Source organism: Cenococcum geophilum (assembly GCF_001692895.1).
Source record: "Cenococcum geophilum 1.58 unplaced genomic scaffold K441scaffold_44, whole genome shotgun sequence".
NCBI lineage: Eukaryota > Fungi > Ascomycota > Dothideomycetes > Gloniales > Gloniaceae > Cenococcum > Cenococcum geophilum.
The window spans coordinates 394401-416062 of NW_027137602.1; the positions used below are offsets into that span (position 1 = coordinate 394401).

Genomic DNA, 21662 nt, shown 5'->3' on the forward strand with positions numbered 1-21662 from the left:
CGTTAAAATAACTAGTGCTACGGAGTAGTTTCAACTGAAGGTATTCCAGTAGCCTGAGTTGGATGTAAGGTAGGCCCGTGTCCTGGGTAAGCGGCAGTTGATGTCGAAGTAACGGTGGTGATGGTGGTAAGTCGTGGCCCCGTCTTTGTCGGTGTGTGTAATGCCGGGCGTGTAAGATTTGATTCAGGCCGCACAGATTCCGGATTGGATAATGGAATGATCGAGCGATTGATAATAGGAATTGGCACACTTGCTGCCGTTTCAAGAGATGAAGCAGCAGCTACTCTCACAGGCATTCTCATCGACGAGGATCCATGGTATGCAGGGGGTGGCGGGAGTGTCATTATCCGCGCTTGTTGACACTCTGCGCTTTTATCATTGGGTTCCTGTGATCTTAATTAGTTTCTGGAAGGCGAAATAGCCATGCGGTGCCATATAAGCATAGTTCTTACGTTCTTGCAGTAGTCACGATAATCTTTCACAGACTGCCATTCGCTGTATTTTAGATCCCTATGTCCGTCTTGGGTGGAGACAAAAGTCGGCCATAGAAGAATGATATTGAGTACAAAGGAAATTATGGCTAGCGCTTTCAAGTTTACCACTGCAGCTCTGATTCGCTTCAGCGGCCCTAAATAGCGGAAGGTTTCTTTAGCCGTAGCAGCTTGACATTTCAAGCACATGGATTCGCTTCAGCGGCCCTAAATAGCGGAAGGTTTCTTTAGCCGTAGCAGCTTGACATTTCAAGCACATGGATTCGCTTCAGCGGCCCTAAATAGCGGAAGGTTTCTTTAGCCGTAGCAGCTTGACATTTCAAGCACATGACTTCATACGAACCAAGGCGATCAAATCTTTGAGCAGCAGCTCTGGGAGCCATCAAAGAGTTTAACTTCACCGAACGACCCCCCGTTGGGAGCTCCGATTCCTTGGTAAGACGAAACAAATTGGCAACGCTACCTTCGACGTCAGTCATCCAGTCCTGCGAGTCGCGTTTTTCAAATAGTTGCCTTTGTGGTGACATTTTCAGCCTGTCACCAGAATATTTGGTTGACCACACTTGCAAGAATTAATGGATCAACGGGGTTCAAGAAGATGCCGAAGTATATGGATGCCTAGTGAGGCTGAGACATCCTGGAAAGCGACGTTTCATCTAAACCCGGTATGCTTCTTGATGGAAAATTGAAACAAGCACTTAGTGAGATTCTTTGGAATTAACGAATAGATTATTCAAAAATTATGCTTAACACTAGGCTCCCAAAGCAACTAAATTCTTCCGAAAGTCCAAAGGTCTCGCCGCCTGGTTAACAACCACGCTGCACATGCTTCCCATCCTCACCAAACTTACATAGCCCGGTGCTACTTCTTCAGCGAGCAGCTCCACGCATCGAATAGCTTCGTCTTTCGAAATTGGACTGCGAACCGAACCTTGGAGACTTTGCACTAATGCCGTCATTGAAAACGAGACCCTTTGGCCTAGACCCTTTCCAGCAGCTAACAGCGACAGAACTGCTAGAACTTCTTCCGCTCGTTGTAGCCCCGCCTTACGCTGAAGCTCTGCTACGGACGGCGGGTTCGGTAGCAAGGCTTGGAAGGCTTGCTTGGCTAGCACCCTATCTAGAAGGTCGAGTTTACGAGTCGAGGCGAAGGCGGTGATTTTACTCTGTGCTTTGTTCTCTTTTCCTTTGCTGACTTTTCCCTTTTCTTTTTGTGTACGAGCGTGAAGAGCGTCGTCTTTGAGATCCTGGAGCCTTTTCCGTCCCTTTTCGCGAAGTGGGGCGACCTTTGAGAGAGATGAGCAGACCGTGATTTCTGCTTGAGGGAGTTGGGCGATGAAGGCGCTAATGGTAGAGGGGTCTGAAGGTGTGTCGATATTCGTCCTCGGACTGCCAATTGCGATCCCCGTTGCTTTAATTTTCCTAGGACGACCTCTTTTCTTCGTTGGCGTGACTGTTAAAATCCTCTGGACCTCCGAACCTTGCTCTTGGGTCCGAGAATATATCCAATCTTTCCAATTCTGTTCCAAGCCCTGTATGAACAGGTTGTTCAGGGCATCCTCGTCAATATGCCTAGCCATAATACCGCTCCTCTGCGGCTGCTTTTCCATCTCCAAGCAAACTTTGCCTTGGCCATAGTCAGATAGACGAAAGATCTGCTCCTCTGCCGATTGTACCTTAGCGACTGACATGACTCCAAGACAAAGTCTGACATCGTCTAAAGTGACTTTTCGCTTTCCCCACACCGAAGCGACCGAGGAAACCAGAGCCCGGAGATCTACGGGAGTCGAGGTGCCATTGTGCGCATAGTGGAGTGAGAGCGCGGTAAGAAAAGAGGAGTGGAGGAGAACCAAGTCGTTCAATTCACTAGGAAGTTCTGTAGTCATAGTTTTTGAGATGCGCGACGGCATTATGACTGTACTTAACAATGTTTTTTTGTGTAAATTATGGTGGAGTGAGATAATTCTGGAGAGACAATAGTTGGGTGGATATGTATGAACGTGTGACGCTGTGTTTTTCAAGGGGGCTGGAATAAACAACGCGACGCGGCGCGACGCGAAGCGAGAAATGCACTAGTCCATGAAAGGAAATGTAATTGAATTTGGCCCCTCCAAGCGGCATGTTTTTGAAGATTTAGATAATTCTGTTGAATCCGCAAAGGAAATTCCTCAGATAATTCGATGCGACCAGCATCAATATATCGTACGGCGACTGTGAGCCCTTTACCGCAGCTCAGAGCAGTTGAGAATAGTTGACCAGAAGACCCCACTTACTAAATTACATAAATTCAATTTAAGAATTCTTGTGCCACTAATAATACTCGCATCGAGAAATATGCTCCTTCATCGAAGCGTGCATTTCATGTTTCTCGTCATAAGTTACGCATCATTGGCTCCCAAGGTCAAACATCAACCAGATTTCGTGTAAGCGTCTACAGCACAGTACCTCATGGTCCGACATGGCTAGTATCCTCGGGTTCCTACTTGATTCTTTAGGGAGGTAGGTGGGCAGTATGGAGTTACATACCACTCCTAATCTTCATAGGTCAGTGTGACAATGCAATGAGAAAGGTGAGCAGAGTTGCGTTAGTAGATGCTAGAGTTAAGGAAAATCACTGCTACTTCAAAACCTTGCCTCATTTAAGGACGTAATCATATCAAAACCCTTACTCATAATTCATGATAAACCGCATTTGCCCCTCCATTACCCATTATGCTCTACTTTCCGAACCAGCTGCCGATCCAACTCTTCGACTGCGCAGCTTTCTGTTCCACTGTCTTATCAAACTTATCCACAGCGCTAGTCAAATCCTTGCCAGCCTCTTTTCTGTATTCATCCAATTTCTTCTCGGCATTCGCGCGGTATCCCTCTAGCTTGGCATCGACCTTGTTGGTTGTTACTTTTGCGTCATCAATCTGAAAGACTCGTTCATTAGTAATGTAATCAAATGCGAAGTGTGACAACTAAGTAATACTAACCGCTCTGTCAATTTTCTGGCCAGCTTGTTCCGCATAAACCTTGGCTTCTGCCTTTGCCTCCTTTTCTTTACCAGAAAGCTCTCCCCTAACCTTAGAGGAGAGGCGCGCAGCGTCATCTGCAAGGTATATGCTTAGTGTCGACTTGCGATGTGGAAACAAGTAAGCCTTACGCTCCATCTGCTTCTCGGCAACCTTCGGGCTGCCCCCAGCTTGGTACATGTAGTAGGCGCCCAGACCTACAGCGCCAGCACCGAGCCAGACACTTGTCCTGCGTGCTGCCATGTTGCTGGAATTATGAGGAGGTAATTGGGTTTATTGACAAAGAAAAGAGTTGGATATACGGTCTCCAACAGGTGACTGCGAGATGGCCGGGTGGGGAGGTGGTACTCGTCGGTGGGAGATCATGTGTTTATGTTCAAGGGCTCAAGGCGAGCTCTCTGGCCATGACGTTTGTTGGCGTTCTCCGCAGCCCGCTTGTGACAGGTTCAAGCCACAGACCCACCTTGTGCCGACGAACACCCAGCTGCCAGCCAACTTGGAACTGGCAACAATTATTTGGCATGTATCCATTCCAACCCCGTCTTGCCTTGGTGACGCTCTCCAGAAGCAGATCGCGGCGCAGTTTGCGACTTCCACATACTTGATAATAGACGGATCTTTGCCAGATCCTATTCATGAACCAACATCGATCCGTAGTACGCATCTCCGCTCCCTTTTCGGCCCTTTCAAATCCCAGGAATGTGCTAAGAATTTTGAATTGATAGCGAATAAATGAATGCTTCCTGAAATACTTGCCATACTTAGTGGTGAACCCCGTTGAAACGCATCCTATTGCTCAATTCCTCGACACTTAATTCCTTTACTCGCACCCCATAGACCCACCTAGCACCTAGCCTCCACGCAAACCCACAGGCAATGTCTGAATCCGAACAGCATATAAACCTCGTCGATCATACCGAGGAAGACCATGAAGAGGAGCGACAAGAGGGCGAGAAACCTCCCGATGAAGAATCTCATATAGATATCCTTTACGAGAATCAGCGTGGATGGTTCATTTTCGGTATCCCACGGTTCTCCCAGAACGCTTTATGGAATCTCAAACTTGACCAGAGCCCATGGGTGGACGCCGAATTCAAACCCAGCCCCGTCAACATCACAAATGCTCAAGTGCCAGATCCCAGTTGGGTATGGGAATGGAAGACTTGGTACGTGGACATGTCCCACGATGTTGATGAAGAAGGGTGGCAATACTCGTTCTATTTCAGGAATTTCTCTTGGCATGGAAATCATCCATGGTTTCATTCCTTCGTCCGAAGAAGGCGTTGGCTTCGCAAAAGAGTCAAACAGAAACTCCCTCCAAAGACGAAAGATAATCGCGAGAGATTATTCGGAGAGACGTTCAGTATAGGAACAACGCTAGCTCGAACAACCACCGCGGGCAGTCCACCAAGTGTTGACGTTATAAATGAGGAAGAAATAGAAGAGATTAAAGATATCCCCGCCCTTATGAACTGTTTAAGGAAGTCCACAATTGATCGTGAGAAGATCGTGGCAGTTAATAAGTTCATTGATGAAGCTGGGGAGGAACTCTATTACTTGGCGGCGCAGGTCTGTTTCCACTTCCGTTTCCATTATGGCTTACAATACTAACACTATTTAGATGCCTGCCATCATGTCCATGCTCATCTTTCAAAATTCACGCCGGCAGCTTTTGACCAGCATGATGCGTACATTTGACGCAGCAAGCCGCCATCGCGAAGAGCACAAGGAGCACGGCGAGGAAGAAGACGAAGTTGAGAAACGGAGAATTGACAGTCTCTTGAATGCTGTCAAGGCTGCTGAGGAAGAATGTAAGAAGTTAGAATACTGGAGCGACATTCGTCGGTTGGCCAGAGACGGTAAAAGTTCGAGTAGCGCTGATGCTGCTCATGGATGGAATCATAGCTGGCAAGATATCGATTCAAGTGGTCCTCCGCACCCCTGAATTACACACTCTCTAAACTTTTTATTTTTACTTTCCACTGTAGTTATCCATTCCCCTAGTATCGTCCTACCATCTAGTGATCCGTGCGCTAGCAAAATAGTAATTAGGATATCAACTTATTAGCTTTACTCTTATCGATAACCGTAGGACGAATTTTACCAGGCGAAGGGATAGTACTCCGTAGCGCCATCCTATCAATGCACTTAATGTTCCGAACAAACTCTATTGACACCACAAAATGTTAGCATCACGGAATGGCGGGATTCTGGATCCGACTCCAGAAGTATTCTCTCCGAGCACCTTAGTTGATCAACTATCCTTTGTTCAAGCATTTCTAATTGAACGGGATAAGTTGATCAACACAAAAATGATGAAATTCCCACACAAGCTTAGCCAGCACATCTCCATTATCGATTGTTGACGCCCTTGACGCCCGACCATGNGTTAATATACTCTTCACTGAACAGAGATAAGCAACGAAATTCCGAGAAAATGCGCATGGATATCATATTATACATTTACTCCTTTGTAGACTGCTTAATGCAACGCGCCAATTCCAGCCCTTCTCAACACCCCATTCCTGATCAACTTCATCATCATTCTCCCTAACCCTCCTCACCCTAACTTCACATCCCTTCACATCATTTCGCATCATATCATTGTTTAAAACCTCACCTTCTTGCAGTACTCCGACCTTGCCACGCGCTCGCATCTCCCATACCGGCTCTCTTACGGCTGGCATAACTTCCTACCATCCATTCATCCTGAGGCCTTGAAGTTCTAAAGAGGGTAGGACGCGCGCGACTTCGGATGGGCACAACGTTTTTGGGTATGGAGGAGACGGGTGAGGTGGGTGCCGATTGGGCTGGCAAGTTAGGCAGGTATCGTCGAGGACATTTTAAAAGCCCGTCCGGTTGACCAGCTCGCTCTTGAATGAGGAAGCCAGGGAAACATAGTGGATGTTTAACATTAATTGGAAAACTGATTGCGTAACAAGGCAGAATGTTGACAAGCGCCAAGCTGCCGTGCCGGGACCGAGCCGTCTCTTATAAAAACGCTATCTGGCCTGCCATACCTAGCCACTTCATCACGGGGTTTCGTAGACCTGCACTGCTTGTATCCCAGGGAGTGTGGGTCATCAATCGATAACATGTTTGATAAGTGGAATACATACAGTTGGGACCTCCTTGCTTTGGGGTTGGATCAGCGCTGAGACTAAACTTTCGACTTCGAGAGTCGAATATGCTGTAAGCAGATAGCTTCTTCCCCCTCAGTTCTTCTACTCACGCCTCGCTTTGATATCACTGCGTTACCCTCCATAATATATTTCATACAATATATATAACATACCAAAACAATCACGCAGGTCTTCAGTCAACAGGACCTTTTTTCTCTTTAAATTTGTTTTAGCCCATGGGTTTTAATTAAGGGCAAAAGGAACAAAATCATCTGCAAGGTACCGGATGAGCAAGAAGATCATGATCCACCCAAATGGGATCAGTTAGGGATTCTCGGCTTGCAAGCCTACTACTGCGAGTCTCCCATTTTACTGATGAGCGCCTATACAGCTGGCCCGCTCTTGCCCTTCGACTTTTCGCTGCGTAAAGGGCTGCGAATAGGGAATACGACCACCAAAGATATTCAATACATGGATCAAAAGCCGCCAGGCTGCGTAGAGCTTCACTTTCTAGGCATCTTATTCCCTCGACTTATCCTTCGACTTCATCTTTACCCTTCTATCACCTTATACATTGCAAACAAATCCAGCCTATTCAAACGCTCACCTAGCATATGGTCAGAAATACCAGCGCTGTTCCTTACCGTGGGGGCCGTGTATGGCGGAAACACAACTGTTGTCAACAATGCTCTCTTCCCAGGGTTTTACGATGGAACCATGCTTGGTTCAGTCATTACACCCGGACCCACGGCCACCGTACACAAAGTAGGATGCCCGACAGATGCTGTCTGCTTGTATCCAATGCCTATGGTTATCACTGCCGGGCCATCAACATTCGCCGCTACGTATACACAGAAGCCAATCAACGACATGGCCCACACCAACGGAGATATCATAACACGCGTTGGTGCTACGTATGCACACAACTGCACGCTATACAAACGGACAGAGGGCTCCTACATGCTCACAGCGACGGGTACGACTGTTGGGCACCCAGCAGCACCTATGTACAAGACGAGTGCGACAGCGCCGTACACTTTCCCGGTTCAGGGTTGGGCATCGGTGAATCTGCTGACGACGGTGGATTCGTATTCGGTGGTCACCTTGACGGGTTCTCAAGCAGCTGCAAACACGGGGGGCGATGCCTACTTCGACGTCAACCGGGGCGGCGGAAAGAAGGAATGGAGGCAGAGTGGGAGCAGATTTGGCTGCCGTTTCGGCCGGCTTATTAGCTTTATGATTCAGGGGAAGGCTGCCATTCAAAGTTTCTCGGCTTATGAAGTCGCGTAGAGACAGAATGTGTAGGTATGACATATGTAATAGATAATTCGCAATTTTTCACCCTTGAAAACCAGCAAAGAATCTCGCGTTGCTAGAAGTCATTGGCTTTAATGTGATATCAGCTGAAAAGTAAGAACACTGCTGGCATACCAGGATGAATGATTAATGATCAAGCGAACTAGGATCCTTGTGCGGAGAGGACTTTAGTAACAAGTTACCCTCAGGTAATTTTTTGGAAGCGGTGAGCTTTCGAATAGTCTTCGATAAATCTTTTCCATTCTTCGTAGTGAATGAGCTAGACCATTTTTGTCGACCTGAATCGGAGTTCCTTACCACCATCGTAATACTGTCTGACGACCTAGATCGTCTATCCCTTAACATGATGGTTTGCGTCCACAGTTTATCGATAAGAACCGGCCAATAGAAGGCTCTCGTTGACCTGATATCTTGGCACTGATGTACATCCGATACCGGTGTTCTTAGACTTGGCGCCAAGCTGTGGACACCATCGTGTCAAGGGATACGAACTATGTCTTAGTTGTCTCTCAACTTATGACTAAATGTCTCATCGAATGTCTCATTGCCTATTTTCTATTACCTATTTTGACTCAGTTGTCTAGACCTACCTGATGTATATAAAGAGCTTCTAGAGCCCTCTTTAATAGACAGAGTTCTCATTCCTAATCGTCCGTTCAACAGTTATGAGCCCGGGTATCAAATCGAGGTGGATTCTATAGAAAGGAACCGTCGACCGTGTCGGTGGTCTTCTTGATATCACCTCATGAGCTTTGCTCACTCCACACGATTCACATTCTACCGTCGTCGGGCCCTTTAGAATCGTGCCCGTCACTGACTGAGGTAGTTGCTCAATCGCGTCTTTTCCTGCATGGCCCAATCGCTGGTGCCATATGTGGCCTTCTGCCTGATTCAGCAGAGGCTTTGATGAATGCTTCACTGGTTTTGATTGAGTCGCAAAGGAAGCCTCCGGTGAGTCTCTCTTTAGCTCATTGCATTCGATAGTGTTCTGACCACAGTGGCGGCCACAGTAGGCGTACGTCTCGTTGTCGCCATAGAAGAGAGTGTTCTCTTTGTTGTTCCAGTAGACTCCCTTATCATTGAGCTTGTCAAGACATACCAAGTTGGTATAGAAGCCTGGTATAAAGGCTGCTCCTGAGAGCTGTATCCGTCTCTTCCCTTTGGGGTGGTCAATCGTGACTGCAGCTGTACCATAGCCTACGATTTCTTCTATATGCGAGCCCGTGTAGACGCGTTCTGACGTAGGCTCGATGTCGCTGATGAATCTGGCTCTATCGTTGAAGACGTGTAGGCTGGTTCCTGAGTCAAGAATAACACTATCGCGAAGCTCGTAATTGGAAGCTGTGTTGTAGGCTCCTACATGATGAACTGCAAAGTTTCCGTGGGGCTCTTAAGAGCTCTGCTGGTTGCCATCCTTTGGCTTTTTGTTGGCTCAATCGTCCTTCTTGTTGGCTTGATCGTTCTTTTTGATTTGCTCAATACGAGCCTTAATTTCGGGCGTCGCATTGGCGATCTTCTCATCCACCTTTTGAATTCCGTCACTTGGTTTGAACCAAGATGGACGAGGAATTGACTCTACGATGTACCAGCACTTGTTGTAGTAGTGTCGTTTTCCGCAAAGGCACTCCGGCGGCGGTCGCCTTTCCTTCTTCTGCTCATCTGATGACGATTGAGGCTTTGATTCAGGCTTCGAATTCGGCGATTCGTCCTTAAAGGTGACTCCGAAGGATCCTTGTGAGGTTTTGCCCTTCTGGGCGAGCTCCGTACGACGGTGGTTTCGGTATATTTCGACCAGTTCGAAGAAGGTAGGAAGCGTCTTCTTCTTCCACTCAAGCCTTTCAAGCTGATTCTTCCGATATTCTAACCAGCTTGGTGTGATAGATTCGACTGCGTATGCGAAGTCTTTCACCAAACGATCACCATTTACCTCAGGTAGATCTAGCTCCTTGCACTCGGTGTACACCGTCTCCCACTCCTGCAACCAGACCTCAAAGTTCTGGTTCCGAGGCGCTTTCTTGAGCCTTGCATACTGGGTGGCTAGTCGAAGCTTTCGGGCGCTGTCAGTTGGAGCAATTCTCTGCTTGAGAGACACCAAGACGTCGTAGGTGGTTGTGCATTTGAACGTGTAGATGAGGTAGGTACGTGAGATGGAGCTTAGGATGTGGCTGCGCAACGTATCAAGAGCTGACAGCTGTTTTCTGTATAGCTTCATATTGTCCCTATGGTCGGCTTTGAGCGTACGGAGCTCCTCCTTCTCCTCCTCATCTAGCTCTGCGAGCTTCGTCTTCCTCCGGCTATTGGTATCCTTGGGTGAGGCTCGAACAGGTTCTTCAAGCTGTGGTAGATCAGTCTGGTGTCGATGGGTCGACATACTTCCAGAGACGATTGTTATTTGCTTTTGACTTGATGACCTCAATCCATTCGTCCCAATCGTTTGGGCTTGCTAGGATAACGGATGATACAATAACGGGAGGGGTTTCTTGTTGAGAAGTCATTGTGGGTGTCTATGATCAAGATGATGATGGAAATCAACTGGAATAAAGGCTTTGAATCAAAGATGATGCAGTAGACGGCCCGGGCTCATAACTGTTGAACGGACGATTAGGAATGAGAACTCTAAGGAGAATACGATGAACCACATCTTCGCAAGGGCAAGCGACGCGTAATTTGGAGACAATCCAGTCAGCAGGAAGAGCACAGAAGGCTATCTGTTCACCTTATTTGGAGGACTAATTGACTGGCGATCGACCAAGCAAAGATCAGTGACGAAATCAAGCACCGAAGCAGAGCTCCTAGCCCTGTCGCATGCGGCTAGGCGCTCTGCTTCGGTGCTCGATTTCGTCACTGATCTTTGCTTGGTCGATCGCCAGTCAATTAGTCCTCCAAATAAGGTGAACAGATAGCCTTCTGTGCTCTTCCTGCTGACTGGATTGTCTCCAAATGACGCGTCGCTTGCCCTTGCGAAGATGTGGTTCATCGTATTCTCCTTAGAGTTCTCATCCCCAATCGTCCGTTCAACAATTTTTCTTCACCTCCCAATTTTGAGATATTACCATGATTCTCTCAGGAGGTGCCTTATGAGATCACAGCTCATGAATAGAGTGTAACTGCCTCTTCCATACGCCTCTTCCATTTTTCCAATCTTGCATAACCTTCTGGTGCATCTAGTGAGTAGCCAAGTGGCGGCATGAACTCTCCTCGCGCCACGTTCTCCTCGATGCCGTTATCCTTGAATTTGACTATGAACTTTTTAGCCTTTAACCTTGTTTGTCCCAGGACTTCTAAAATAGGCCCAAAGGCCTCGTCCATTGNGGGGGGGGGGGGGTATTCCTCAAGAGGCAACCGAACAGATCCATCATAACCCTCGGAGGACGAATATCTAACTCTAACGTCACAGATTTCAAATATCCAAAGTCTTTCTCACCGAGTTCGTAAAGAGATATATAGTAATCCTGTCCCGGAAAAATTGGGTACCGGAATTTACGCATTCTGTCTGCCGTCGTCCCGTGCATGAAATTGAGATTATAGTAGAGCTTCAGATGAAATATCTGAGGACGGATTCTTGAACGAGGTAAGAGAAACCGTGGGTGTCCCAAGTTAGGGGAGTACCGGGGATATTCATCATAGTCGCCGAACCTGTCGAGTAGAATGGTGTTGTAACCCCAAAACACGGCAAGCCCTTCAGCGCAGAGCTGCTTGCACACCAGAAGCGGCGAACGGGTTTTTGCTAGAATATGTACAAACCACGTAAAGTTCTTGAATCCAATCGGCGATCGCCGACCAAACAAAGCCGTAAGATTTCAAAACGAATTTCGGTGGAGAGGTCAAGGAGCCCTGGTCCGCCAGTGGCCATTCCAGCTACGACTAGAGAGCCACGGAGATAGTGCGTAAATTTGTCCTATTGTTGACCGGACAATTCAGAATGAGAACTTTGTTCTCTTAAAATGAGGCTTTGGAGCTTCTACACACATGAGATGGGTGAGCCAAAGGCACTCCTGATCTAAGTTGAACTGGCTTTGGAATAACGTATTCTATCAGTAAGCTGCGCACATCAGTAAACTGCGCACCAAAAATCACACCAAAAACTGGAAAATTCGAACCTTAATATCTTACCAACGACTAAGTAATAAATTTAAAAATTTTAATAGGTAATAGATAGCACTTAGAAATAGATGCCATTAAATTTCTAAGAGTGAAATTTTTAAAATTTTTAAGATATTAAGGAAAAAGGTAAATTTTTTTTAAATTTGGGGCCAAAAAACTACTATGTTAAAAACTATAAGCTTTTAGTATTTAAAAATTTAATAACCTTTAGATTTAGGCACTGCATATAATATATTAAAATTTTAGAATTTATTACCTAGTCGTTGTTAAGATATTAAGGTTCGAATTTTCCAGTTTTTGGTGTGATTTTTGGTGCGCAAAAGACTCAATTGTAGTGATGAGGCAAAGGCAGCAATGCGGTAAGGGTTAAGGTGGATTGGAGTGCCGAGACGCTAGCTACAATTAAATCCATGAGAACCTCAAATGCTTAAGAGTAAAATATTTATAAAACATCGAAGATCTCGGGTATAGCCTGCTACTCAGTTCCTGAGATAGGCCAGCTAGAAAAGGTACCATTCAATCTACCTAGGCGTTCATGGTCAAACCATCCCACGCAGTTAGAGTCTTATAGGGCCTTCCGTCCCGACCCCTCAGTCGAATTAGAGTACCAATTTTCCCTTAGCCCGAGATTGAAGAAGCTTACCTATTCCCGACCGCAGAGTCAAAAACAAGTACTTATATTCTTTCAATAACTGCCAACATATCTCCCGCAATGTGCTAAACCCTAAAACGCATCACGGGTAGATTTCGACAGTTTCCTGTAATCGTCACCGCTCCTCATTATTCTCGATTCCTTGGACAAATAATTTCCTCGTCCTGAGCCGCAACTTCTCCAGCGCCGTTAAACGAGAAGAAAGTGCTTCTGGACCAAACGCCAATTCCCAGGCGTTGGGGGCCCAACTTTTTTCATAGCATCACTCAGTACAATTAGCTTGAGTGCTCAAATAGCGGCAGCCAATGTTATTCCAAGTGTTGATTATGTNCATGGTCTCGTTTGAGAAAAAATCCGTCTCTTCGTTGTACGAGGGCGTAAGGTCGATCACCACGTACTTGATGAGTGGCAGAACGGTTGGCGGTGGCAGCCAGAGGTACGCGGAGAGGGGTGAAAACTTATAAGTAACGTGAATGAAGATGGCATTATCACCCCACAAGACCTCTCTAATCTCCGGCAGAGGATGCCTCGATAGCAAGAGTGGATGGAGCAGGATATCTGACAATGACTGGAAGTGCTTGTTTTTGACGGGTCCGGAGATAACAAGGTAGAGTTGCCGGACTTTCATCCGAAGCTCCACGGGTAGTTTCATCAAAAGATTAGGGGAAGTAGATTTGGGAGCTATCAACTCGTCGACAGACTTGATGATATTTTTCGCTGCTGTGCGGAAGGCGGCTTTGCATTGTTTTATTTGTCCATCCCGTGGCAAGGGTGCTGGCATTGAGCTAGATCTTCGAATTATCTTGCAGGTGTCGATGGGGCTATCGGAAATCGTCAAAGCCGGACTTGAGAAGCGGTTGGACGGTACAGGCGTTGCTTCGTTGTTTTGGGGATGAGGAACTAGGAAACTGGAAATCTTCTAACGAGGTAAGAGCACAATAAACACAAGATATCTCTGAATCGAGTCCGCTGGTGAATGAAGATGCTCCATTCACATACCGATCTATAAAATACTAACATTACTACTCAAGGCGTCCACTTAGCAATCTTAGCTGAAGCTAAAATGTTAAAGAATAATGACTCTAGTTCTATCACCGAGCATGAACACGGCGATGTAAAGAATACTCCATGAGGTGGAGGTCGCCATAGACGCCGAATGTATCTAAAACTCAATAACGTGGTCGTAAGAGCTCTTGTGAAAGCACATATATCCCTGGTTCAACAAGTTCTGAACTCCCTTTATCACTTATAGTGTTTCACACTCGCCCTGATCCGTGTCTTTTAACTCTCCCACAGTATAATATTGTCCTTCGGTTCACCGTCAATAATAAAGAGGTCGGTTCTTATCTATATATTCCTGGCCTCAACTAACCCCGTGAATTCTCTCATATTTGCAAGAGTCCGACGTAGATCAAAAATAAGCGTGAACTTGCGCAACCCCGTGAAACCCCACCGATCAAAGCTGAGAAGAATCTGCACGTGAGCTTTCGACTCCGGGTGATGCTTTGCACTGTTGCAGCATTGCAACGCCAGGCATCGAATGACTCCGCGGACCCCGAACGGGGGCATAACAGGAGAGAAACGGTCCAGATTCTAGGTGTCCTGACGAACCTGATGTCAATGACATTCATGCTATAGAATTTCTTGAACAAGCATGGATAGAGCAACTTCAATATTAGAAGTATATTCTGCTTATTGAACACATCGGAGGTGATCACGGATGGATACTCCATGATGTTTTCAAAGATTCGGAGCTTTAGCTCAAGAGGAAAGTCTGATAGTTTGAGGGAGCCTTTGGCCCGTTGTCGAAACATTGTAATGTCTTAAGTAAACATAAAGGTATCTATGGCAGGCGATTTCATATCGGATATATTGGTGTAGCTTGCAGATGGTGATGAATCTCAGCAAGTTTGAATGTCTGTTTCGTTTTAACAATAGTCTGCTCATATGGGAGAGGGTTCCAAAAACAGGCATGGACAGGAATACGGTAAGTTGCGAGAGATTCGGCGTAGTAATAATTTTGTGGAAAAGCTGCCGTAAGTACTGCTATAGCCTTTGCTGCTATAGGAAAGAATACGAAGTGGGTTGGAACCGGAGTCGTGGAGACATTGGAGTCTTATACTTTGACTCATAGCTCAATATATGGACGAAATTGGAGAAAGAGAAAATGATAGTTGACAAAAGAAATAAAGCCACCGAAGTATTCCTAGGCGCTCATGAAGAGCGGAAGGCGAGCTGGCGATCAGGGGCATGGCTACAGTATTTACGATCAGTATATTTCGGAAGTCGCGAGACGGGTTAACGGCATACAATTGTATTTGATGTTCGTTAAGGAGTCTGACAAGGTATAATTTTACAGTCGACGCTGCGTCCAAAATATGAGACAAAGGGGGTATTTCGGGCGACTTCTTGCCGTCGTCGTTTCGAGTACCGGAAAATGCCACCCTCACCAACAAATCTCGCCAATCACCCCAATGCGCCCATTCTCTTGATAAACGTACACGCTCCAAGCAGGAAACGCCCGTAAGCAAGCAACTGCAACCGGGTCTCGAAACGGTCTAATCCAGGAACCCCAAAACTCCCGTAGTGCAGAAAATCCGACCCAAATATATTGACACCAATGGAAGTTGTGATCTGACGAATCGGGTATGAGTGAAACGCCTAAGGGACTTCTTTCTGGTTTTTATTCTCTTCCTCCTGGTTCTTTTCCTCCTCAGTCTTCTCAATGACATCTGCTCCCACTAGCTTAAAACCTTTTGCATCGACGACATGGTCCGCGCTATCTTCATGGTATTGGGCGTGTAACTGTGGCACGAAGTATTGCATGACGCTATCGGTTAGCGCCTTTAAGGGCAACTGTTTGTCTACCCAAAAGTGTCGTACAAAGACACCCTTGCATCCGCCACGATTCATCGCTTCTGGGGCTCCGTTCGCTTCCACGCAAGGTAGGACTTTGATATCTTCAGGCCTGTCGAAGTCATAGCGAATGTAGTTTCCGAAAGCGGCTTGCTCATGTGCCCAATCGAATTTCCATTTCGAACAGTTCTCGTAGCGGGTCTCCAACGGGCATTCGCCCCATGCCTTGTACATCTCTTGTGTGCGCTTACTCTGTTGTGCAATGACGAATCCGGTATTCACAAGCCGGTTTCCGCGGGAGTCGTAATTTTGTGGTTCATCGGGATCGATCGCCATCGCAACAAGGGTCTCGGCGGTGATATTCCAGTAGTTGAGAAGCCACTCCAGCGGAATGTGTGGGTAGTGGAACATGACGTCCGAGTCCATGAAAACGATGAAGTCGTGTGTCTTGAGAGCCTGTTTCATCATCGGCACTTTGACCCATGTTCCCCAGCGGTCTGGATAGTCAGGAGCGCGAATGAATTTATAATCATAGCCATGAATCATAGCTGTACAGTGTTAGCCGAATACTCCGGAAGCGTGATATTACTCCAGCCTTACCAAACATGTAGTGGCTTAGCATCCCCGCCGACAAAGGCCGCATATTATGCCACTCCAATTTTCCTTTGTTCATGAGTTGCCCAGGGCTATTCAATGGCCTGCTGTCAATGTCCAATATGAGCACCTTCTTCCCAAGGGGTTTGTTGAATCTCGGCTCCGCGGGCAGCTGATAGACGTCTCCATCTTCGTCTGTAAAGTTTCGCGCGGTTATAGGAAGAGCGATAGGCCTATAGAGTTCTCGAATTACAGTGATCATAGAAGAGGAAACGTTCGGAGGCGCATTTACTTCTGTGTATCTGTAGGTATGTTAGAAGGCCGCTTTCAGGCTTCCAGGACTAGTAGAGCCTTACGGCAAGGGTGCAAAGTGGCTCGAGAAGAGGGCAGTTTCGTAGGCGTAGTAGGTGAATGCGCAGAGCATAGGCACCATTGCGAAAAGCAATACGCGTCGCCATCTTCCTTGAGGGCTCAACTGATTTAGGTTAAAGCTGACAGCAGCCATGGTGTAGAAAGGAAGCCGCCGCAAAACGAGTGTTTAGGAAAGGTCGGGATTCGGATTGTCAGCTAGGTTACGTGTTGATGGGCACGTCTGGTCGCCCAGCACCCAGTACACGGCAACCTCTGAAGTCGAAGGGTGCAGGTGCAAGTGAGGGGCTGAATGAAAGGGATAGAAGAGAACCGTCTTTTCTGATCGGAAGCCACCTAGGGAGATGCACTATCTAAAGGCAAGTGGCGTTGGGGTGAAGCAGGCTTAGCTGAGCTGAGAGGTATTAATTACGGGGGCGCTGTTCAGAATGGCTGCATTACGCTGCTGACTGGGGGCGAGCGAGGTACAAAGCCAATCAAAGCCTCCTCGGCTTCGTTTAGCTCTCGTGTTAGGAAATTTCCCCCTTTATACAAGGACGCATCTCGGGCCATTTCGGACACCAGCGCGATTGTCTTAGCAAAGGATCTCGAGCTTGTGCGTGACGCGGATCGCACGCGATTGTTACTTCGTCACCAGCACGCGTTTTATAGCTACTCATAGGCCTGCCTTTAACTTCTCAACCACCCCTCCCACGTCCTTCATCATACTACAACTTCCACCGATTCATACGGTTCCCAGCAAGCATCTCTTTCCATCATGCCTCCACGGACCTCAGGTCGAACCCGCAAACGAGCTCTTGATGTCGATACCACGAGTGGAGATGAGCACGGAGCTAAAGCAGCGAAGCTGGGAAAAACCTCCGATATACGTGGGTTCTTCAGATCAAAGTCTTCAGAGTCGGATGAAGCCGACCCGCAACCCAAGTCAGCCAAAAAGAAAACCGCTTCCTCTAATAAAGCTGCCAAACCTACGAAGAAAGCTGCAGACACCACCAAGAACTCCCAAAAGCAGTATAAAGCCGCTGTCACCTCTATCGACAAGGTTTCCAAGGAATTAGCACGCCGCATGAAGCCTAACCCGGGAATGTTTGGTGTCACATCAGATACCTATGCGAAAGCTATGGCGAGGTTCCTTCCGGATGTTGAGAAGCTGCTGGTGGATTCGCCGGAACATGCTTTCAACCTCTTAATGTATATTGGCGAGAAAGCGCACGCCGACCTTGATTATGGACCCAAGATGTGCGGATTTGGTGATACCGACGAGCCATACAAGAAAATGGATCAAGTTATGGTGCGGGTTATTGATAAGAGGGTTGAAGCGGATGGTGGAGATGTGGCCGAAAGTATGGAACAAGGCCATGATGAAGGCAATGATTCTGAAGACGAACTGAAATCTTACATGGAAGAACTGGGAGGCAAGCGCCCAAACAAGAGCGAACGGAATCGAATTAATAAGCTACGACAGAAGCAAGAGGCGGGAAAGATCCAGAGGGCTAAACTCAGAAGAGAAACGACAAAGGCCTGGGTGCCAAATGCATTGCGTGATTTGGTTGTGATGAGAGATTATTTGGACCAGTATGGAATTGGAAAGCATTACTTCCATCAAAGTATTGCTAAACTGGAGGAATTCAAGTCTCCGGGACAATTGACGGCGACCGTTGCCTAAACGTTTAGCAATATTCTCATGTTCTGCAAATTAAATCCCTCGCGGTGCAGATACTGGTTTGCCATCGAAAGCTTGAGGAGTCTAATTCTATTACTGTATTATTTCATGTTACTTTGCTAGATAATGGCGTTAGAATAGGGGCCCTATGGATTTCAAGTACTTCGAAGGGAAAGCATATCTTTAGGCCCAGTTCGGTGAAGCGCCTACACCTCCGTATAGGCCTCGTAGAGCCCCATAGTGTCGTATAATTATTAGAGTTATCTTATTTTAGAATATCTTTAAATTATGGCTAAGAGGCCGTTCGGTTGCAACTTCATATTCAATATGGAGGTTCCATATTTAACCGATATGGCTTAAATCTGAATATGAGGTTGTTCGGTAGATCTGACGACTTTTGAATATGGAGCTCCTCCATATTGGTAAGCGCGTCAAATTTGCAAGCTATACCCTACGAGAAGGTGGTCTGTGCGCGAACACTAGAATCAAAAGTACGCGTATGGTCATGGAGCCTTGGTCTTATTGATTCTATTGGCTGGCTCTTATCGATAACCGTAGGGCCCATTTCAATATTCCATACTAATCTGGAACTCTCGTATACGCGCCAAAGTGACGACTTCTTGTAATATGGCGACTCCACATACCCTAATCGCGATATTACTGTCGCATTTGCGAGCTTTATATGATATTATTATCTTATTAACTTTCGTAATCGCGATGAGCTTGTTTCTGGGCGTCGCAGGCGTCGCTGTAGCTCTACTACGGCTCCTACGGGAGGCGGGCGAAGGTGTAGAACACGTTAATCGCAGAGAGGGCGTTGGCTGAGGAGGAGGCTCCATTACCACACCAAAGTAGGGGGTCGCGATAGAGGCCTGGTGGCAGAGGGGCTCACTCGAATCGCTCACCGACGTCAATTACGCATTGTGAGCCACGGTACATAGTAGCCGCCACTAATTACAAAACGGGCGACACTAAAAGGCGCACAGATTGAACAGATATGATATGGAGCCGATTTGCAACCGAACCCTAGACCTCTAATGGTAATTAAATAACTAAATTTTTTTTTTTTTTTTTACTTTTACTATCTATGATAAGCTAAATATACGTATTATAGAAGTAGAATGTAGCCTTAGGAATTTATATGTTAGCCGGAAGAATCTTTTAGGTCGTGCGGGAGTAGTAAATGGCGCCTATACTGTGGGCGTAGACACCCATAAGTCCTTCACCGAACTGGGCCTTATTTTGTGCCCATCGATTTCAAGGTGCTTTAACTGCTGGTGTCGCGTCATCTAATCTACAACGGGAAGGACTATTTGCTCCACGAAACATTGCTAAGGTAGTTATGTATTGGTGTGGAAGGGCCGGTTAAATATCTTATATTCGTTATGATAGAGATAGGAAAAGATACCAACGATAATACGGCGCTAATACGTAAGTCGTCAATGAACCATGCATGCAAACACTAAGGGAGCTCACGACGCTCATGCGGATCGTGACCTGGCAGCTCCTCTAGTGGTTTTGGTGGATCGTAGTGCTGTTGTTGCGGCACACTCACATATTGCTGTATATGCTGTGGTGAATATGGGTGATATGCCGCGCCTGGTTGCTGTCCATTGTATGGTTGATTTGTAGTCCGGTGGACGTGTCGATATAAGAGGTATCCGGCTAGTATGCCTAAGAAGAGCGCCGTAATGGCACCAATCACTATTCCTGCAATTGCCCCTCTGCCTAAACTCGACGAGCTGTTGGATTTTGAAGAGCCTTGCGAAGGACTTTGCGAAGAGGAGGTAGAGGATGGGCTGGATGAGGAGCTGGTCGGCGTATATCCTGGAATCAAATTTCTCTCTACATTACAGCGAACCAGAGAAGCGGTTCCATTGAAGTTATCCGGACAGGTTGTGTACTGGGGGCAGCATGCATCGGGGCCTACAGCCATGTCAGTCAGACACTGGATCGTATTGGATGCGTTAGAAACCTACTCGTACTACACTTCACGGCGCCTGGTTGGCCGCATTGGCTCTGTAAATCCACGTAACAGTCGGTATGCCTGGGCAGATTTAGTGACTGCCTCTTAAAGAGGATCTTGTGACACAACGTACTCTGTGCAGCAGAAACCATATCCTAAAATTGTTACGCAGGCTGGTCGGCTGGCGCCGGGCATAATACCTGAAAAAGTTGGGTCAGACTCAAATCCGCAGTGCAAGCCTGTCATTTCCATAGTATCTTACAGCACAGCGTTTTCGACGGGCTACAGGTCTCCGAGTATCGTCCAGGAAAGGCATCGTTGCAAGCATCCCGTTTGTACAAGCCACTTTCGTATCCGAATCCGTATGATGAGTCCACTCCGTCATGACCGCCATGGCTTAGAGAACTGCGGGTATTGTAGGGCTGAGGTCGAGATTCAAAAAGCTTGTTGAGCTCTAACGTTGTGAGAAAGAGTAAGCTCGCGGTTGCAACGAGAACGATAAGCGGACGCCACGAAGGCCGGAAAAGACTCAATGTCATGGCTAGTAAAAGAAAGCAGGCATAGATTACAAGTGTATTCTGTGAAAGCCGGACAGAGAAATCGTCAAAAAATTATCGAAGGGAGATGCTGGATTATATCCAGAAGATTATTTCGTGGCTGAGGCTGTGACAAATTGAAGCTGGACAGAAACAGGACATTTACTCCATGATATATTGTATCACCCTAAAGCTTTGGGCTACAGAAGGTGGGTTGGAGGATTCGAATTTAGGTCAGGGGCAAGCCAGCACGCAACTGAGGTCACCGCCAAGGCCCTTCCATTGTTATGTCTGCAAGAATAAAAGCCCTCGGACGTCTTGCAAAACCGTCGTTCAGCTGTACGCTTAAAATAAACCACTCTGCTCCTTGTTGAAATCTTGGGAGTTGGTGGAATTTCCGGGGAAGCGGCCCCGGCAGGAGACGCATTGGATGCGAGAAAAAGACCGTTAGCTCTGCGACTACGCCTACCCGCATGCTTCCTGTAACAGCCCGCCGTTCTTATCATAGCCAAGAGACCAAGGCCAAGCCAGCTGTCTCATTCGCTTTCGGCTTGTCCATCGTTTCATGCGGAGCGCGGAGATTGGATGGGAGGCTGATAGATTCTGCAATCCAGACGCTTTTCAGGCGTATTACGAGCAATCGAAACCTGCAGCTCGTAAGCTGCGCCCTGCACTGTGCCTTAAGGCCTAAGCGCTTCCTCAATGGCCCTTGGCTCTGGTAAGTCCTAGACGTCACTTCGGAAGTGTCTCAGAACGGTATGTGGAAAACAGTCGGTAGTTAAGCTTAAATTTCTATTTTGAGATGATAGCAAGGGGTTTTAGTTTGCACGGTGCTCGGCTCATGGCGATCGTCCCTGCAGCCTTAACTCCGGGGAGCTCCGACTTCTTAGCGGCTCTTCCGAGCTTCGCCGTCTCTTCATTTCTTGTACACAGTTGTTCGTCATCTATTACAGATGCAACCTTGGGCAAGGCCTA

The 21662-nt window shown here is 47.1% G+C and overlaps 10 protein-coding genes across 10 annotated transcripts; 4 read left to right on the plus strand and 6 right to left on the minus strand.

The window, feature by feature from the left end:
* Positions 1-17: 17 nt before the first annotated feature.
* On the minus strand, positions 18-2401 carry K441DRAFT_680044 (uncharacterized protein; the record flags this gene model as incomplete). The annotated part of the gene is made up of 4 exons (XM_067651332.1): positions 18-386; positions 453-661; positions 835-976; positions 1343-2401. The coding sequence occupies 4 exons, from the start codon at positions 2399-2401 to the stop codon at positions 18-20; spliced, it is 1779 nt and encodes a 592-aa protein (XP_067500306.1).
* An 807-nt stretch (positions 2402-3208) lies between these two features.
* Positions 3209-3751, minus strand: K441DRAFT_577462 (uncharacterized protein; the record flags this gene model as incomplete). Its single annotated transcript, XM_067644242.1, has 3 exons — positions 3209-3406; positions 3470-3585; positions 3640-3751. The coding sequence occupies 3 exons, from the start codon at positions 3749-3751 to the stop codon at positions 3209-3211; spliced, it is 426 nt and encodes a 141-aa protein (XP_067500307.1).
* A 245-nt stretch (positions 3752-3996) lies between these two features.
* K441DRAFT_698845 (uncharacterized protein) lies at positions 3997-5670 on the plus strand. Its single transcript, XM_067653100.1, has 3 exons — positions 3997-4164; positions 4234-5077; positions 5130-5670. The coding sequence occupies exons 2-3, from the start codon at positions 4385-4387 to the stop codon at positions 5451-5453; spliced, it is 1017 nt and encodes a 338-aa protein (XP_067500308.1). The 5' UTR covers positions 3997-4164; positions 4234-4384; the 3' UTR covers positions 5454-5670.
* A 208-nt stretch (positions 5671-5878) lies between these two features.
* K441DRAFT_231871 (uncharacterized protein) lies at positions 5879-6490 on the minus strand (the record flags this gene model as incomplete). The annotated part of the gene is made up of 1 exon (XM_067640645.1): positions 5879-6490. A coding segment is annotated over one exon (366 nt), but the record flags the coding sequence as incomplete, so codon positions are not given.
* A 351-nt stretch (positions 6491-6841) lies between these two features.
* K441DRAFT_231873 (uncharacterized protein) lies at positions 6842-8034 on the plus strand. The gene has a single exon (XM_067640646.1). It carries the CDS (start codon positions 7006-7008, stop codon positions 7918-7920), a length of 915 nt encoding a protein of 304 aa, XP_067500310.1. The 5' UTR covers positions 6842-7005; the 3' UTR covers positions 7921-8034.
* A 4734-nt stretch (positions 8035-12768) lies between these two features.
* Positions 12769-13649, minus strand: K441DRAFT_665554 (uncharacterized protein; the record flags this gene model as incomplete). The annotated part of the gene is made up of 1 exon (XM_067649514.1): positions 12769-13649. A coding segment is annotated over exon 1 (515 nt), but the record flags the coding sequence as incomplete, so codon positions are not given.
* A 1715-nt stretch (positions 13650-15364) lies between these two features.
* Positions 15365-16658, minus strand: K441DRAFT_577636 (uncharacterized protein; the record flags this gene model as incomplete). The annotated part of the gene is made up of 3 exons (XM_067644249.1): positions 15365-16107; positions 16160-16455; positions 16510-16658. The coding sequence occupies 3 exons, from the start codon at positions 16656-16658 to the stop codon at positions 15365-15367; spliced, it is 1188 nt and encodes a 395-aa protein (XP_067500312.1).
* Positions 16659-17053: 395 nt separating this feature from the next.
* K441DRAFT_665556 (uncharacterized protein) lies at positions 17054-18492 on the plus strand. Its single transcript, XM_067649515.1, has one exon. The coding sequence runs from the start codon at positions 17280-17282 to the stop codon at positions 18186-18188; it is 909 nt and encodes a 302-aa protein (XP_067500313.1). The 5' UTR covers positions 17054-17279; the 3' UTR covers positions 18189-18492.
* An 821-nt stretch (positions 18493-19313) lies between these two features.
* Positions 19314-20920, minus strand: K441DRAFT_698850 (uncharacterized protein). The gene is made up of 4 exons (XM_067653101.1): positions 20414-20920; positions 20285-20351; positions 20165-20232; positions 19314-20111 (listed from the first exon to the last, which is right to left on the minus strand). Exons 1-4 carry the CDS (start codon positions 20688-20690, stop codon positions 19648-19650), a joined length of 876 nt encoding a protein of 291 aa, XP_067500314.1. The 5' UTR covers positions 20691-20920; the 3' UTR covers positions 19314-19647.
* Positions 20921-20994: 74 nt separating this feature from the next.
* Positions 20995-21416, plus strand: K441DRAFT_665557 (uncharacterized protein). The gene has a single exon (XM_067649516.1). The coding sequence runs from the start codon at positions 21161-21163 to the stop codon at positions 21407-21409; it is 249 nt and encodes an 82-aa protein (XP_067500315.1). The 5' UTR covers positions 20995-21160; the 3' UTR covers positions 21410-21416.
* The last annotated feature ends 246 nt before the right edge of the window (positions 21417-21662 follow it).